Genomic DNA, 18813 nt, shown 5'->3' with positions numbered 1-18813 from the left:
ATGAAAAGATGAAGTGAGTGCACCTGAGAGCAGGGATGGCTCTACCAATTTTGCCACCCCAAGCAGTTGCCGCCGAATTGCTGCCATGCCCGGAAGAGCGACGGAGCTGCAGCTGAATTGCCGCTGTGGGACACGGACTGCCGCCCCATTCTGAATGCTGCCCCAAGCACCTGCTTGGAAAGTTGGTGCCTGGAGCTGGCCCTGCCTGGGAGGCTCGGAAACCACAAAGCAAATACAAAGAACCCAGCATTTATTATTTAACAATATCTGGTGATTTGTGCACCAATCGCATGATGTGATTGGGCCTGGCTCATGACTGTTTGACTGCTCGGGTTTGGCAAGACTGCTTTCCTCTCTACCCTTCTCCATCACGAGCCAGGCGGGGGCTCAGCAGAGCAGCCCTGGCTGTAGGACGGCTGCCGCGGCCATGCCCGCCTCCGCCCAACAGATGGCGCTCCTCGGCACAGGCCGTGCGCCACCCTAAGCCCCGCCCAGGCGGAGGAGCCGCACGGGAGGAGGGGCGTTCTGCGCAGCGGCTGCGCTCTGCAGGCTGCTGTAAAGCAGCACCAAGTGTCGCGCCGCGCCTGGGGAGGGAGGGCTTGGCAGCAGTAGCGGTCCGCGGAGGGGGCTGCGCAGCAGACAAAACCGCAACCGCCTAGGCTGCGCGTTCGCCGGGCGGCTTTGGGTGGGGAATCGGCCAGCGGGCGGAGGCCGTGTTGCGGCTCTGCGTGAGGGGCGGTAGGGCCCCGGGTGAGGGCGCAGCGGAGAAGGGAGCCGGGGCCTGCTGGGCCGGGCCAAGACGAGCTGTGCCGCGCTGGGTCCTTCCGGTGGCTGGTGGCGCCTCTTCCTTGTTCTCTCTTCCCCCTAGTGGGGGCTGTTACCACCCAGCGCCCCCTCCCTCGGCGTTAATGTCCCAGGTACGTTGGGGTCGCCTCCCTGGGAGGGGGGGTGGGGGCGGGGCCGGAGTGTGGCTGTGGGGGAGAGGAGGGAGGTGTGTATTGTCCAGCTTAAGGTGTGGGTGAGTCCGAGGCTGCTGATGGTCCCTCTGGTGCGATGAGTGGCAGATAAAGGGTCTCGGGTGAACGGGCCCGTTTGTTGTGTGTGGTGGGTCAGGCCTTTCTATGTGAATGTTAGTGTGACGGTGGGGGAGAGGGAATCAACGTAGGCTCTGCTGATGGAGTTGCCTCAAACTGTGGGGGTAGTTCAGCTGATGGAGACCTACTGTTATTTTTAAATGTCTCTCTGACATGCACGCAAAAACCTTCTCTCATCGGGGAGGTTAAAGTTGTTTTTTCTTTTTAAATTAGCCCCAAAATAATTTCCTGAGTGAAAGAGGTTTACGTTTGGTGTGTGTCTATAAGAGATGTTTGCACTGAAGTCACAGGCATTAAAGACAAAAATGAGGGCACATTTTTAAAAAATCTCTGTGAAAGAGTAATCACTAGGTATATTTGGCATCTGTTTTTCATAACTGTCATTTTTTTGTGTTAGCTTGAGCATCTTTTAGTGGGGTATTTTAGGAGAATGTGACCTACTCCACTGTTTATAGGGGGCTTCAAACATTTGTTTTTCCTGGTCTGTTCATTTCTTTTTGTTATTTTTGATGCTTCAGAAAAATGTTTGTCTGGCTTGCCTTAATAACCTGAGAAGAAGGTAATGCTTAAAAGGACTTTTTTTGTGCTAGCAAGTAAAATTACGTATCACATATCACAAGTTGTTTAGTGTAATAGACTACTTTATAATTTGCTGGTTCAAAAAAAGAAATTATTTGTCTTGTTGTTAGCTCTAAAAATGTTGGTAGGCTTTCTAGCAGACTCTTGTTGTTTATAGTATTGCCTGGGGGCCAGCTGAGAACAGGGCCCCATTGTGCTAGGCAGTATGCAGTGTAGTAGACAGTCCCTTTCCTGACAAGTGTACAGTCTGAATAAAGGAGACCGGTAAAGGGTAGGAGAATAGGATATAACATACCAGCAGAGTGATGTTTTGCAGTTGTCACGTTAATACCATGATCTATTAAAAATGTTAAGGGATTAGCTAAACGAAAAGACTGTGTGTGTGGAAATGGAATAGGAGGAGAGAAGGGGAAGGAATAGGGGAAATGTGTATGGAAGGTGGTGGGTGGCTGAGGTATGGGGATGGATTGGGGGCAAGCAGTCAATCAGGAAAGGGGACAGAATGTCCAGAGTCAAAACTGTAGGAAGTGGTCTGATGACATCACTGGTACAATGGTATGCTGCAGTACCTGCTGAGGCTCCTTGTGGGGAACCTAGAGTTCCTCAGCCAGCTAACACAAACTGCAATTTCCCTGTCTACATTAAGATCTTAAAATGTGTCCAACTATCATGTTAAACAAAAAACCTTTTTTTCCCTTAGTATGGATGAGTCTTAAGGAAGAGCAGGGGAGGTCTTCTGATCAACAAGAACAACATATGTTAATAAACTTATTCCCTGTATATATGTGTGTGTGTGTGTGTGTATATATATATATATATATTCATATTCATGGTTTTATGTCCTTCAGTGAAAACCTGTATTGTATTTTCAAAAAGGAATATTCTTTACACTTCAGTTACACATCTTCTGCTTTGGTAGTAACTTTCTATTTAGAAAGCTCAGTTAATGATGATCTTTTCATAGAATGATGAACCTGGAGGCTGAATTGTCAGATAATTGAGATAATGGCAAGAATTTTAAGAGGGTGAAACTTAATTCGTATGTAAACAAGACTAATAGCACAGGGCAAACCATCCATAATGTAGGCAGATGCTGCACAAATGATTTCCAAACAGCTCTACCAATGTGTCTTAATCCTGATCTGCAGTGCATATGCTATTCTTGTTCTGGAGCCTTCTGGCCCAAATTTACAAACACATATATTGAGCCAGATTGTATAGTGACTTTGTGATATGTATAATTTGGGACTGGGATGAGTTTTATTTTCACTTTGATTAAGTGAGTATTTGAACTCCATCCAGTTTCTTCTGCTCCCCGCTGCTCTTCTGAGCTATTTAAGGCTTGTCTACATGGGGAAATTTACTATAGTTACAGCAGTATAACTGTATACTCTTAAATTTCGCATTTTAGACAAGCCCTAAATTGGGGCTTGAAACATCTGCCTGACAGTTACTAGATAGAGGACTAAGTCTACTAGCAAGAGATGAAAAATGAAGGGCTAATGAGACTCCATTCTTTCTAGTTGCTGCCAGTGAGGTGTAGTCTTGTCTTTCCTGGTTGTTGCCAACAGAAGAATGTCCACTATTACCCCAGCATCTCCTGGCTGCATTGTGGAGGAAGAAATAGAGATCTCTGCTACTCTGATTCCCCAACCTCCGTTAGTTGGCTGTTCCTCCTCAGTGAATAACTCCAGTGTCTGCTTCTGCCCGTAGCTGTCCAAAGCAGTATCATGAAATTGTCCTGTTGATAGTGAGAACCTTGCATGTGGGAGTGAAACTAACAGTGGCAGTGATCAGTCTTGTTTCATTCTACTGCTTAGCAAAGCTATGAGCAGCAGCAATGAGTTGTCTGTAGATTCATGATGGCACTGCATCATTATAGTTTGTATTTGGAAGGTTTTCTTAGCAGCCACGAGGGCTGGAAACTTTCATTTTAAATGAAAGCTTGATATTGTGAGTTGATATTTCTATGACTTGCCAGAGCTATCTTCCCATTTCCCTGGAAATAATACATCTAGTTTGTTGAAGCCGTAAATTAGGGCTTGACCAAAGGCTTCAATAAATTTTTTTTCTTCGTTCTGTTCTAAAAAAAAGTAAGGCTTACTCCTGAATTCATTGATATTTTATTTGCCTTGGAGATCACTGAAGCTAAAACATTCCTGGGTTTTCAAATATTAATGCTTACATTTTAAAACCATGACTTACATAGTGTTGTTAACCTAACTGTCCACGTTTAAATCAAGGTTGAAGCTAAGAATACTAAATGTAAGAATGAAAATAAAATTGGAGTTTTTGTAACAGTATACTAACAAGATTAGATTAAAAATTGGACAGTTTTCTTGTCAAACCAGTTGAATAGCTGTAGTACAACTAAGTTCAATGCATGGTACTTTTTTTTCTGTTGCTAATAATGTGGCTGACTCTTAGAATAGAAATATGATTGTGTGTGTTTGTGTAAAGAAATATCTTGCCAAGTCAACTAATTAAAATATGCGGTCATAGACTTGAGTTCAGTGGGTTTTTTAGAGTAAATCTAAAGCTATGAGAACTTGTCTAACAATGAAAATGTGTGCCTTTCCAGCTTGCAAACATTCTCTGCTTGTCCTAGTATAGTCTCTTCTATGTACAAGTAACCTGGAATGTCTTTTCTCCTGTAACCACTTCTGCTTAGTAACCGTCACTGTCATTAATAAGGCAACTTCCCAAAATCTTATGTCGCTCATTTTATGCCATCATTGTTGCTATCTATGCACTTTGTGTAGCTATAATTCCTTTTGCTCTTTTGTAACAACTGTTTGCTCGGTGAGCTTAATGGATAAACAGTCATGAATTTTTAAAATTCCTTAAAGGGCTTTTTCATATTGTTCAAGTTCTTAACAGCTTCCTACATCTTGCTCTTACTAAAGCGAATAAATAATAACCTTCCCCCTTGACCTCTTACTCTGAAAGATTACTAGGCAACGGTGTTCTTCTATATCTGGTTGTAGAAAATAGCCGATCATCTGGATTCTGCTAAAGATTTAAATACAATAGTAATATAATTCTGCAGACTATTGAATGGATTATTTGCATATCTTGAACTTTCTCTAGCCATTTCTGAAATTTGGTTTTAAGCTTGTATAATTGGAGCTCTATAATTAGAGTCATATTAATAAAATATGGTATTTCTTATGTGTAAGCATTGAATACTTACCATGATTATAGGAAGGAATCCAGTTAAAGACGTTAAACTTTTTTTTTAAAAAAAGCCAAACTTTGGAAGTATATTAGTATTATCTTTCAATTACAAATAGAACACCTCACAATGTTTATCATTACTATAGCAGTTTTTGAGTTTATAAAGTAATGTTGTTTTTAAATGAAATCCACAATGAAGTGAACTCAACCGAAAATGCCTCTATTCTTAACTTGCCTGATTGTGAATCCATATGGGTGTTTATAAATGGTTATCAAGATCTCCCATTACTCTGATAGGCAAGTGTGAGTTCCAGAATGTTGGCACTCTAGGGTGAGTCTTTACATTCTTCTTGCTCCTGTTTTTTAGGTCAGGACCTTCAGACAGTCCCCTAGCTTAGTTCTAACTTTCCTGTTTTATTTCTTGGTAGGACTTCTCCTCTGATCTAATAGATATATTGGAAATGAAACTGTGGAAGTAAGGTTCTAATATCAAATGTAAAATAGTAATAACAAATGTGTGGGGTACTCTAATTGCACATCTTGATGTAGTTTAAAATATTTCCATTCATTATTAATCAAAAGTAAACACTCTTTGTGTTGAATCAGAGCCCAAAAGCACCGTATAAGGTCTGGTCCACACTAAAAAGTTAAGTCGAAGCAGCAATGTCACATAGGGATGTGAAAAATCCGCCCCTCTGAACAATGTATTTAAGCCGACCTAACTCCCTGTGTAGACAGTACTAGGTTGACAGAAGAATTTTTTTTGTCAACCTACTGCCTCTTGTGGAGGTGGATTACCTATGCTGATGGGAGCATCCCTCCCCCGTTGGCATAGGTAGTGTTTTCACGAAAGGACTACAGCAGTGTGCCACTGTAGTGTTTCAGGTGTAGGAAAGGCCTATGTAACCAGTCCTTTAGCCCTTGTCTTGATGGGCAAAAGGGTGGCTTTTTTAATTGTGTTAGCTCAGTTGAGTTACCTTAGCATGATTAAAAAGTTAAGATGCAGGTTGATAGATATATATATCTGTGTGGGTGTAGTTATACCAGTATAAAATAATTTCATACTGGTATAATTTCTGATTCTGGAACTGGAATATGCTATACCAGTGTAAAGCACCTTTGTGCCAGTATAACTGTCTACACTAGAGCTGTTACTAGCATAACTTCTGGCAAAATAAAAATAAAAATCACACCTCCAACCAACATAATTATGCAATAACGTTTTTGTGTAGATCAACTTTTGATAAAGCTAACATGATTAGAAAAACTCACCTTTTTTGCCACTCAACATTTACTGTTGCCCCTCAAAGCATTACTGTTGTGTAAGATTGCTTTCATTTTTCATTATCACAGTTTTAAAAGGTGGGGAAATTTGTCCTAATGTGAATAAGATATTGACAATCTAGAAAGTACATAATATTGAACTTGTAGTGTGAGGGGAAGTACATATTGATTAACTTTGCTGGCTGAAGGTGAAAGCACTTCTGTAGCCTTAGAAGTGGCTATCAAAACAAACTGGGATTTGTGCTGCTGTTTTTTCATGACGTATAAAGGCCTGAAATACGCCCCAAACAAAGTCTACTTTTTTTCGTTGGAAATGTAGGGCTTATCTAACTTTTTTCTCCCTTAAAACTAGTAAGATTGCAGTATTACACATGCCATTGAAACCTTAAATTTATTCAGAATGTTTAAAACTTTTTAAAAAATACCTATTTAATTCCAAAGCCTGAATACTGTTGTGTTGCTGTTAAAGATCTAGTATTCTTCCACAAATGGCTGCGAGAGCACCTAAGTCATAGCTGAGACCTTTGTCTAGCCCATCAAATAAGGGAGCACCAGACCTGTGTTTGATACTCCTAAGGGGAGAGGAAAAGCAGTAGTTGAACATTTTGCGTTTAAAAAAATAGGGGGTATGGTGAGCCCAGTTACCTGCCCCATATTCACTTAGCAGGACCGTTTAAAACAAACATACAAAAAAACCTTTAACTGCCTTGTCATCCCTGGTCCCAGTTTTCAAAAACATAAATAATATATTTGGCTGTGGTCTGACAGTATACAAAATTTCAAATTAATGAAGTTTGAAGTATCTGAACTATTAAATTCTCAGCTGCTAGAAGTTTAATGGAAAATCCCGGGAGATCCTTGTCTATAGGCTCAGTGCAAGGATCCAGCTGTAGGATCATGGCCTCAGATTTTAATGGGTGAGGAGAAAGAATCTGGAAAGGCCCATTTAGGCATTCATCTTAACCTAAAGATGCTGGTTGAAGCCCGAAAGATACTCATTGGTGTAAATTGTCATACTTCTATAAATGTGAATAGGCTTGTAGATTCTTAGATTTTCATATAAAAAATAGTGCTTGTACTGGACTGCTTCAAAAGCATGCTAGTTTTGGAAAGAAATATGTCAAAACACATGGAGCTGAAACTAGATGAAAAGTATTGTCATTGCTGTGGAAGTACTTCAGAAAAGTAAGGAAATTCAAGATGACGAGCACATGCATTTCCCTCGACCTTGAATGTGAGGGTTTGCTTTCATAAAGTACTTCCGCTGTGGAATCTTTGCTATTTAACGTCATGCATTGACTTCTTGTGTTGCAGTACCAGTTATTTGCAGTGGCAATAGATTTCAGGGAGTTTTGGGAAATTAGCATGCCTTTGTTTAGGTGTTGTGTAGTGTCTGTGTGTGGGTTTTTTTTGTTTGAGATGCTAGTAAAGGATATTAAACTGCTGCCAGTAGGAGACAAAATAGAAACCCAACAAAATAATGCAGATAGCATTACAGGAATCAAAAACTTACAGCTAATACTGCATGCTTAATTTTCCTTAACTACTTTAAGGTATATCAATTTGGCTGAGTTTCTTTCTTTAACACATTACATTGCCAATGTAAGACATGACTTAAATTCCTGGATGGGTCTTTCAACACTCGTTTCAACCTATCAGGGTGTTGCAGTGTTGTCATACTTACTAAGCAGGGCAGAATTTATAGGCTCTGAAGAGCTCTGTTCAGCCTTCCAAGGCCAAGGAAGGTTATCATGAGGCTGTGGACTACTTCTGAGGGGACATGGGAATGCAGGAAGGCTTTGATAAGTGAAATGGACGAACAATTTACCGTAAGGCAGGGGTTCTTCACAACAAATTTTTTGGTGGCCTCAGAGAGCGGCCACTAACTCTTGCTGGTGGCCACACTGACATTTTTTCTTAAAATTATTTATTTTTCTTAAAGTTAATAAAGTAATATGCACATATATACATCCAAATCACTATCATTTTTTTATGTAAGGTTTTTGGGGGGGTGCCCCCCCGCATCCGTCCTCACCCCCCAACCCGCCACTTGCCTCCTCTCACCCCCCCGAACCCTCTGCTCACCTCCTCACTCCTCTGCCTGCAGCCAGACACGCCCCCCTCCTTCCTCCTCACCCTACTGCTGGCTTGCGGCTTGCACACGCACACGCACACACACACACACACACACCCCCGCCTCCTGCCCTTTGCCTTACCCCCCTGCCTACCGCAAGGACCCCCACTTGTTGCTGGCTCGCCTCCTCACTCCCCCACCAGGGCCCGCCCGCCGCTTGCCTCCTTACCCCCGCCTTGCCACTTCCCTCCAACCCCCATTCTTTCCTGAGGGGGATAGACTCTTTCCTGGAGACCTCTGTCAGTCTTTGGAGAACCTGAAAGGTGGCATCACAGAATCTTTACTTATAATGTAAAATGGTAGTTTAAAAAAAATGCTCTGGCTATGTTGATACATCACAAGAAGAAAGCAGATTTGATTGTTTTGCAGTTCATTATCTATTCCTGGACAGCACATAGATACAATAATGTAATATAGTAACTACTACACTTCTAATATTTTCTTAAATAGAATTTAAATAATTTAGCTTACTATAGTTACCTGCAGTGTAGGTAACATTTTGCAGCGCCATTCAGTTGTCCTCAGTGCACTTTCCTAAAACAAGTAAGTTATGTTTGGTATTCAGCATTTCAGGCTGTGATCAGATTCTCAAATTCCTTGTCATCTTGTTGTTGTGATGAAGACTGTACCAGAAAGGAACGTTCAGTACATATAATTAAAAAAAAAACAACCCTGAGCTGTAAGTGGTGATCACTGAGCACCACTATTTGCTGTTTCTTTTAGATATTGCCACAGATATGTATAGGAATCCTTCCTCAAATATCTGTTAAGAAAATGTTTCCACATATCTAGTATTGGCATAGCAAAATAAGGTGGGTGAGTGGAAGTGGAGGAGACCTAAGTCTGAGGGTAGGTCTACACTATCGGGACTACACCAGTATAGCTGTGGTGCTGTAGATATGCTGGGATAACCCTGTAGCGTAGATGCAGCCAATGCCGAAGGAAAGTATCTTTCTATTGCTGTCGCAACACCACTTTACAAAATGATGGCAGCTATGTCAATCAAAGTATTCTAACGTCAGTTTAGCTGTCTACACTGGAGGTTATTAGATTGGCATATCTGTAGTGGTTTGGGTGAGAATTTTCCACACTCTTAACTAACATATAGCTATATCATCCTAGATTTTAAGTGTAGACCAGGTCTCGGTGGAAGCTCTGGTGGAGGAGTGGTGCATCTCTTTAAAAAAACAAACAAAAAAAAGCCTCCGGTGCACTGTGAATATTGTGCCAAACAGTACCACTGTAAAGATGACCTCACAAAGATACTGAAAAAAGTTTTTGTGGCCTTTTTGCTTTCTGATTTGTGAGTGTGTGTATAGCGGGCCGGAAGTATTTTCCTGCTTACATTAGAAACATTAGAAATAGAAAGCCTGGGAAATCTAGTGTGTATGTGTAGGGAGGGGGATGCTGTGGGTTCTTCAACCTCATACTTGGCACTGAAGCAGGAGGAGAGGGAGAAAGGAGGGCCTGAATGTTGAGTCTTAAGTCCTTTCTTTAGTCAAATTGTTTAAAATGTTGACTTTATTCAACTCTGTTGATTAAATTTGCATTTTGAATAAACCCCCTCCTCCTTTGTTGACTCTTGTGGGTGTCAGCACTATTCTTCAGCATGGTCTTCCAACTTGGACAAGGCACAAATTTCTGATGTGGATAAAAACATGGAAAAACTATTTGAAAAACCTTTGGGTCACCTTTATACATCATAAAGTAAAATTGGCACAAACCAATCTTTTTCTTTTTGCGTTGCTTTAAAGGAAAACATGGATGCAATATCGATTTTGTGCCTGTGGCACCACTTAAATTCAGTGGTGGTTAAACCCCATTCCTTCCTCAGGCCAAAACAAATTAGAGCTTGCACTGGGGCTCTTTCAGCTTGTTTTGGAAGAAGCTTTACAGACATATATAATACCACTAGGCATGTTCTGTTTCTTAGTTCCTGGTAAAAATGAAATTGAGACTCTAAATCAAGTGCTTTGTTATAGGCTCCAGCTCCTGAATACATAACTTTGTACATCTTCAGTTGGCTATTTCTTAATGTGAATGGTGTCTCTTATATCTGTGGGAAAAGCACGTAGGTGCAACTTTGAAAGTGTTGCTATGCTTCTCTATTCTGTACTGTTCATAACACTTTTTCTTTTCCATGTTATCTTTTCTTATTCTCTTAATCATTGGTTTTATTTTTCACATGAAATACTTGTTTCCATCACAAAAGAATGAAAGAATAATAATGGAGGAGTGAAATGAAGTAAAAGTGGTGCTGTTCTCATTTTGACACAGTTCTAGCAAAAGAGACGTGGTACATCCAGGTGCCAATGGCTTTTGATGATTAGCAATGATATTTTTTTGTCTACCTTGCTCCTGTGGTGTTCGCCAGCTTTGGAAAAATTTTGCTCAGAGGTTCCTAGAGAAGCAGATGACCACCTTCTGTGTTGTAGTAAATTTAAGTGGAAGGCACAGAATGCTGCTATTGAGGATATGTCTGTGCCCGAGTGACACAGCTGCAGCACTAGAGCTGTGCCTCTGGTGTGCCCTGGTGTAGACACCTGCTACAGTGATGGAAGGGTTTTTTTCATTGCTGTAATTCCACCCCCTCGAGGTAGCAGCTTGGTCCATGGAAAAAGTCTTCTGTTGACCTACTGGTGTTTATACCGGGGCTTAGGCTGGCTTAACTATGTCTCTTGGCGGTCTGAATTTTTCATATCGTTGAGCGATGTAGCTAGGTCAACTGAAATTTTACTTCTAGATCAGGCCTAAGTTGTGCCCATGTAACAACCCTAAATAGCAAATGTCTCCTTTAACAAACTCTGCCTTGTGAAGATGAGAGTCAGAATCTGACTGCACTCTACCCACTGGTGGGAAAAGGTGTTGAGGGTGGTGTGAGGTGACAATAATTGGTTGACCAATTTCTAAATGACCAAATCTGCTTTTCAGATTCTCTGCAATGAGATTCTTCCAACATTGCTGATGTAATCTGCAATCCCAGTGGACAAGGGAATAAAGCATTGTTTCTTAGAGAGACACCACTTACGTGTAATACCATAGTCCCATTTGCTTTATGATATAGGATAAATCCTACAAATATGGCTCAGGCTGTTTAATCAGGAATTTTGCTAATAGAAAGATTTTTTAAGAAGTCTAGAGTCTTCCAAACTGAGCTTAGGAAATCCAGGGCCCTGTGGATTTCATAGTTACTTATGATGGCTCTACTGCAGTAACTTCTCCTTGCTGCGGAGTTCTGTTTCAACAAGCTCTGTTGCTTATGACTATGAAGAGAATGCAATGTAAGCGCAAACTGATGCAGTGTTGTCTTTGAGTTTATATGCAGCCTGAAACTGTCTTAGAATTAACCCTGAAATCTAAAGATGACGACGTAAATGTTGGTATTAACTGTCTCATAGCTGCTGATCTTAGTAGAAGCAGCTAGCTGATGAACCAGAATTTCCAGTGTGCTACACCAGAGTGCCATAAAATTGTGATCTTAGTGAAACTAAATTCTGTGGCTTTTTTCAAAGTAGACAAGGGCTTAGGTATTCGTGACATCCAAAATACATTTGTCCACTCCAAAATGCTACCATTAATTTGAAGATGCAGGCAGTAGTGGATCACTGATCTCTTAATAGATCATTCTGGTTGGTTTGGCAAAGTCCACATGAATTTTAAACTTGTTTGTGTACATCATCGGTGGTTTTCCCACCTTCGGTTAGAGAATGTAATGGCACTCATATTTCCATGGTGCTACTTGGTGTCCTGCTTATTGTTTGTTCTAGCTTGATTACTTTGAGAGGAATAGGAGGTGCTTCTAATATTATTGCAGTTATTATTGGAGTCAAATGCTTTTGGATTGTCCTTTTATTAGTCTAAATGGGAGGTGTATATACCAGTTGAAACATATTGACATTAAATACCTTGCCAAGGGTATTGCTGCTTTTATTTCACAACAATTGTAAGAGCAAAAGTGGTTGGTTGGGGTTTTTTTGTTTTGTTTTCCCCAGACTGATCTGTGGAGACGAATGTTTTTGCATAGCAGCAGCCTAACATTCCAGCAGTGAGGGGAATCTTCCCTGGCAGCAAGTAGCAGGGGAGCTAATATGATATGTGACACTCTCTCTGCCAATTTGCCACCATGTGTAGCATAGGGTAAAGTGTTCATGGAGTGAAAATAGCCTTGTCTATACACAGCTCTCCCATTTCAGTGTACTATAGCTCCTTTCTTATGAAAGGGTAGATTATATACATACAGAGAATTTGTGTCAAATCTATTCAAATAGTAAGTTGTAACATGTCTTTTGTTTCACTTTACCTAGGTTGCTGATAAAAAAAATAAACAATTGCAAATTACCTAAATATGTGCTGATCCAATGTCCCCATGCCGTAGTTAATCTTAGATACCTACCATATTCAGTTTTCCTTTTGGAAGATAATGGTTGCACAGGCTTAGTGGAATTAACACAAGGTACAGCTACATGTTTGCAGAAACATTATATAATTTTACAGCTGTGTACAGGAAGTATCTGCCACTGGAACCCTTTTAAAAAAAAGTGTTACTCTGAGTGAATCTTGTGAACTGTCTGCATGACAGATAGTAGGGAATGGATGTTTATGGTGTGAACTGGAAAAGTAGGTTGAGTGCTGGGTGAATATGGGTATATCTACAGTATAGCTGCAGCTTTCACACCGTAATATAGATTCTTCCTAAATCAATGGAAGGGGATTTCCATTGATGTAGTTACTCCACCTCTCCAAGAGGCAGTAGATAGGTTGACAGAAGAATTCTTCCATTGACCTGGCTATGTCTCGGTTAGCCTATAACACTCAGTGCAAAATTTTTCACAGGCCTGAGCAACATAGCTAGGTAAATCTAATTTTTAAGTGTAGACAAGCCTAAGACCAGAGTTGCTGAGAAATTAAGTACTGTTGGGACGTGTAGGTGTATGGGGGCCACATTCTGAGGGTGGCAGTGGTGAAAGTATTCAACTTCTTGAATAGCCAGGCTAGTCCTCTCTCAATATGCAATAGGAGATGTAACTGCTTGGAGTTTTCAACTATCTCCACATCTGGTATTCCTACATATGAATTATAATTGTACCCCATTCCACATATGTGCGAGCCTTGTGTCATTCATCAGCTTCATCATGTTTTGTGTAGTGCCTCTTCCCAATCCATCATCTTGAGATTATTCAGAGAGACAGAATCTAATGCATGATTTTCTCTGGGGGCAAATATGCAGAGGCTGATATACAAAAGACAGTTTGAGGAACCTTCCAGCCTCAGGCTATAAGGGTTTCAAAATGTTTTGGTGAGGTTAAGGAAATAGTTGTGTTCCATCACTGTGCTTGGTACCATATATTCAGCTGTGAACTTAGACCTTTTCTAAAAACAAAAGTTTTACTAAAGGAGTGATGTTGCACCGGTTTATCTTAACCAGTGCACCTTGAATACACTAGCTTATAAAACCACGGCTTGAAGAATCTACTTAGAAAGAAAGAAAGCTTTTCTGAGCGAGCAACTGGGACAAAGCCGTTACATTTTGGAGAAACTAATTGATTAAAGTCAGATAACTAGCCCTTCAGGTTTTCTTGCAACTGTATAAAATGTGAAGTGATCTAATATGATCTTCATTCTTCCAATGTTTTGTTTCAATATTTATGACGCTATTCAGGTTGATATCACTTTGTTGCTTACCAGGAAAGCTATGAGCAGGAATAACAGGTGTGGCACTAGCTATTCATGGGTTCAGGAAAGTATAGATTAGGAATCCTGCACCCCACTCTAAGGAGCCAAGAGTACAGTAGTGGAGGCCTTCCCTTCTTTAAAAAAAAATGCTGAATGAAATGAGGGATCCTGTTTTCTCCATCCAGCAGCCAGAGGGGACCAGCAGAGATTCATACTTAAATAGTCTCTAGCTAGCAGCTGATATGAAAGAGAAAACCTAAGAATGGTTAAGGACAGCCCTGTGGTAGGTAGTGTAGCACCCTTGTCTTTCCAGCAGCTGGCTGTGGTTGATCAGAGATAGGCTTCTCATTATGGCAATGTCCTGGGCCATTTGGGTGGAGATATCTCTTCCACTGTAGAAGTTGCTGGTGGTGACAAATTAAAGCTATTTATATTTTCTGAATATGGTAATGTATCAGAGTTACTTCAAAAACATGTATCATCCTTAAAGATAGTCTAGTATGACGACCATTTTTTAGAAACCAATAAGCAATTTGCTTCACACAGTCACTAATCTCTTGACAGCATGTTGAATTACTTGTGAAGTATTACAAGATATTTGTAAATTATCCCAAAGCTAATGCTTTTTCAATTTCAACTTTACAGTGTGTGTGAAATTAAACATTCTTTGGTTTAATGTTTTGACATTTTAAACAACATTCCCTCATTTTGTGGGGGGCAGAAACAAGACATTTTAGTATGTTACAGTACTAGTCAAAATAGCTGACCTGACTTAACAAAATATTTGTACTAGATCTTGCTGGACTCTGGAGGGGGAAAAAAGCCAAAGTTACTTGCGATTTCTAGAATTGTTTTACTCCAAACAGCTGATGCAGACCTCCTGATGGGGCAATAAAGTAGTGACTTCCCAGAATGTACTGGCAAATTTCTGACTGGCTTGCTGGCATATTTCCTTTTGCCAGAATTCAACAAGACTTTCTAAAAGTATCTTGCGTATTCATATCTTTCCACAGAATTATTTACAGTAATGTGAAAGGCAAACTAGTTCTGAGACACCTATGTAATGTTAACATTATTAAAAAAATAAAACATGTTTGTTACAGTTTTAGGATGTCTTAAACATTGCGTTGAAATTGACAACCTCTGAGCACTTTGTAGGTAACATTGAGAGTACTCAGTGGTAAATCCCTTAATTCTGTAGCTCATTCCATGCTTAAGTAAAATAGGGTAATGGCCAGAAAGGAAAGGTTCTATGTTAGTTACATTGTACATATATGAAGACATTATTAAAATAATTTGAAACTCAAATTATTTCTTGGTAGGGAAACACTGCATAACTTGTACTGGATGGTTATATCCTTAAAGCTCGCTTGCTTTTGAGTTCCTTACTGGGTTTCTGTCTTATGTCCTGGTGATTAGAATCTCTGAATATGCCATATTGGATGTCTTACTATAAGTTGTTGGCTTCTAGTGTAAAAGGTTGTTTGGGACCACCAGCAGGTTGAGTCATAGAAAGCCCATTATGTCATTATTGTCCTATCTTAATATTTTGGAGTCACTATTCTTTCACCTATTTATATACCTGTAAGGCCCTTTAAATGCTGATGAGAGTTGCGTATAAAGCCCCCTTGGCCAAAGGTAGAATAGACATTTTGTCTGACTACATTTCTAGAAATAATTCTAGAAATAAATAAATTGTCTGGAATAAAATCAGAACATATTTCTAGCAGAAAAAATACTTCATAAAACCAACGTTTTTTCTGGCATATTCGTGAAAGAAGCAAAATAGCTAGCCATACTCCCATTGCCACTAAAAGTTGTGGTATTTTTTTGGTTGTTAATCTATAGCTATTCTAGTGCAACATTAATAGCAGGTTAATTTTTTTTTTTTTTGATGCATGTCTGATTTTCTTTCCAGGACTTCTTTGTAGTTTTCCATGTCTCAATGGACTCCCAAATGTAATATAGTCTATACTATAAAAGCGGATATGAAGAGTGAAGTTCCCTCTGATGCACCAAAGAGACAGGAGAGTCTGAAGGGGATCCTCTTGAATCCTGAGCCCATTGGGGCAGCCAAAAGTTTCCCTGCAGAAGTTGAGATGATTGCCAATAAAGTAGGGAATGAATTCTCTCACTTGTGTGGTGACTCTCAAAAGCAGGACATGAATGGCAATCATCCAGAACAAGACAAAGGTATCGTAGTGCGGAAAAAACGCAAGAGTCAGCAGGCTGGCCCTTCATATGCTCAAAACTGTGGTGTTAAAGAAAACCAGGGAATTTTAGGACTAAGACAACGCCTAGAAACACAAAGTGAAGACAATGATTCTTCTTTTAGTGACTGTGTGTCTTCACCTTCATCTAGCCTACATTTTGGAGACTCTGATACAATCACATCTGATGAGGAAAAGGAGACCCCTGTAAGACATACTCAGGCAGTGTTGAGTACAAGTAGAACTCATAGTGCAAGGTCACAAAAGTGGCCTCGTACTGAGACAGAATCTGTACCTGGACTGTTAATGAAACGACCCTGTTTTCATAGCAATTCACCGAGAAGACCTCCATATAGAAAGAGGTTTGTGAAAACCAGTTCCTCACAGCGAACACAAAACCAAAAAGAACGAATTTTAATTCAGAGAAAAAAACGGGAGGTATTAGCTCGAAGAAAGTATGCTTTGCTACCCAGCTCTAGCAGTTCCAGTGAGAATGACCTCAGTAGTGAATCTTCCTCAAGTTCTTCCACTGAAGGAGAGGAAGACTTATTTGTATCTCCTGGTGACAACCACCAAAACAGTACAACTGTTCCCTCAGGTAAAATGGAGCTCTTGTTTTTTTTGAGTGAGTAATCTAGTTGGTTATTAATCTGTTCATTTTCCGGTGAATAGTATGTGCATGGTTTTCCTTAGCCTTTTTGTTTATAGACCTTACAAATGCTGCTCTTCCTTTAAAAAAGGAAATAGGTTATTTGGGAGAGTGTACTATAGTTCTCCCATTAAGAGAGTTCAGTATTTAATATATATCTGAGTAATGATGTACTTTTAATTTGTAACAGAATTAAACTGAGAGTTTAAGTTCCTATAACCATGTTAGCCCTAAGTCCTGCACTAGGATAAAATAATGGTTCCCAGACTGTGGTCCACCGGCAGCATGGATAAGAATCAATGATTTTAAAAAACAAACCATTTTTGAAATTAAATGCAGGTTTATATAAAAACATACGTAAATCGGAAATTGACAACCTATGTTAAGGTCTAAACTTTTATTTCATTTATTAAAATTATTTAAATTAAATACAAAATACAGTACTGAGCAGTCTGTACAGTTTTGCTGCCGTTTTAAATAAAGACCATTGGACAGGTGAAAGTTACTGGCTAAATACCTGGAACCAGAGTTTGCTGAATTTCTAAAGCAGCTTTTGAGAACAATAGCCTCTTCTGTATGTGCAGAGAGAATTTTTTTTCCATTTTAATTCAACTAATTCTGTTCAATGATTAGTTCAGACTTGAGAAACTAATTTGCAGTTGAACAAACAGGAATGCTTCTTTTTCCTTTTCCAGTCTGAGTAAAACTAGGTATGAGAGGATGAGATCTTCGTTTTCTTCAATGTTTTTTAACTAGTGACTAGAAACATTCAGTTCACTAGCTACAGATAATAAAATCATTAATACAGGGTTCAGGTTTCCCAGTGACCTCTTGTAACCTTTCAGAACATTGAGTTCTGCAAAATTTAAACTTCAGAAAACCAGGAAATATACAGTTAGGGTACACACCATACAACCTTAACTCTGCCGTCCATGGCCCTAAAATACCCATAACAGATGTACTCATGCTCTGATTTTTTTGTCATTGCAGTGGAAAGGAGCTACCTACCCTACATTCAGACATTTAGGGCTTGTCTACACTTGAAAGGCTACAGTGGCACTGCTGCAGCACATCAGTGTAGATCCTACACTGGGGGTTCTTTCGTTGGCGTAGGTAGGTAGGTGTAGGAATTTCTCTCCACAGGAGAATCCTAGCTCCCCCCTACTGAGTTCTCTCAGCTTCTTTATCAGGTCCAGGTGCCTAATGATCCTTATGGAGCTCTTATCCCACAGGACAGGAGGCAGGCACAGGTGCACTAATTGGCTCTTACTCCGATCACCTGTTAACCCCATCTCTGAAGCCCATCAGTATGTATCTAAATAAGTGTCTTACCATTGTCTGTGGAATATGTAAATTTAGTTTCCTTTTTCCAATAAGCTGCTTCACTCATGGAAAGTGGGTGTGTATAATAGACTCCTGGAAAAATTGTCATGAAATACTCCTGAGGGCATTCTGCACCAAAATATTAAAAATTCTGTGCACAATATTTTAGAATTCTGCAATTTTTTTGTCAAATAAATGTGGAGGCTACAGCATGGCATTGGGGAGCACAGGCCACTGGCTGCAAAGAGGTGGGATCACTCTGCAGCTCCACCCCAAGACATAGACTCAGCGGTGGGGCTGCTCCCAACCCTGACACAGTGCAAGGACTGGGCCTGCCCCAGAAACACCCCAGGGACCTGCCCCTCTGTGCCGGGTGCACCAGGTGTGGGCAGGCAGGCTCAGCAAGGCAGGATCCAAGTATGGAGGGGCTTAGTGTGGGGGGATCCAGGTGTGGGTTGAGAGGGTTCTGTGTGGAGCAACCTCTGTGCAGGCGGCTTGTTATGAGAGCAACAGTAATGGGACTATGCAGGGAGGTCCAGGTGAAGGTGGTTGGGGCTCAGTGGTGGGGGGGCGTGGGTGGCAGAATAAAGCTTGGCAGTGGGGTCTGGATGTGGGGGGGGGTTCAGTGGGGAGGTCCAGATGCTGGGGAGTGGGGTTCAATAGGGTGGGGATCCAGGTGAAGCTGGTTGA

At 40.6% G+C, this 18813-nt stretch overlaps 1 protein-coding gene across 3 annotated transcripts in view; it reads left to right on the top strand.

Moving 5' to 3' along the window:
* Positions 1–582: 582 nt before the first annotated feature.
* The window catches only part of RNF111 (ring finger protein 111), a 91215-nt gene continuing 72984 nt past the window's right edge, over positions 583–18813 (top strand). For 2 of the 3 annotated variants that reach the window (XM_084641193.1, XM_084641192.1), the window contains exons 1-2: positions 583–917; positions 15860–16749. In XM_084641193.1, the coding sequence (XP_084497319.1) occupies positions 15879–16749 (871 nt within the window). In that variant the 5' untranslated portion in view covers positions 583–917; positions 15860–15878. Of the gene's footprint in view, positions 918–15859; positions 16750–17790; positions 17914–18813 lie in introns of all 3 variants that reach the window. The other variant, XM_084641191.1, reaches the window with a different exon arrangement.

The sequence above is a fragment of the Lepidochelys olivacea genome, assembly GCF_965140295.1.
Source record: "Lepidochelys olivacea isolate rLepOli2 genome assembly, chromosome: 10".
Lineage (NCBI taxonomy): Eukaryota > Metazoa > Chordata > Testudines > Cheloniidae > Lepidochelys > Lepidochelys olivacea.
Note: the sequence above shows the minus strand (reverse complement) of the source record. Positions and strands in the feature narration are given on the sequence as shown.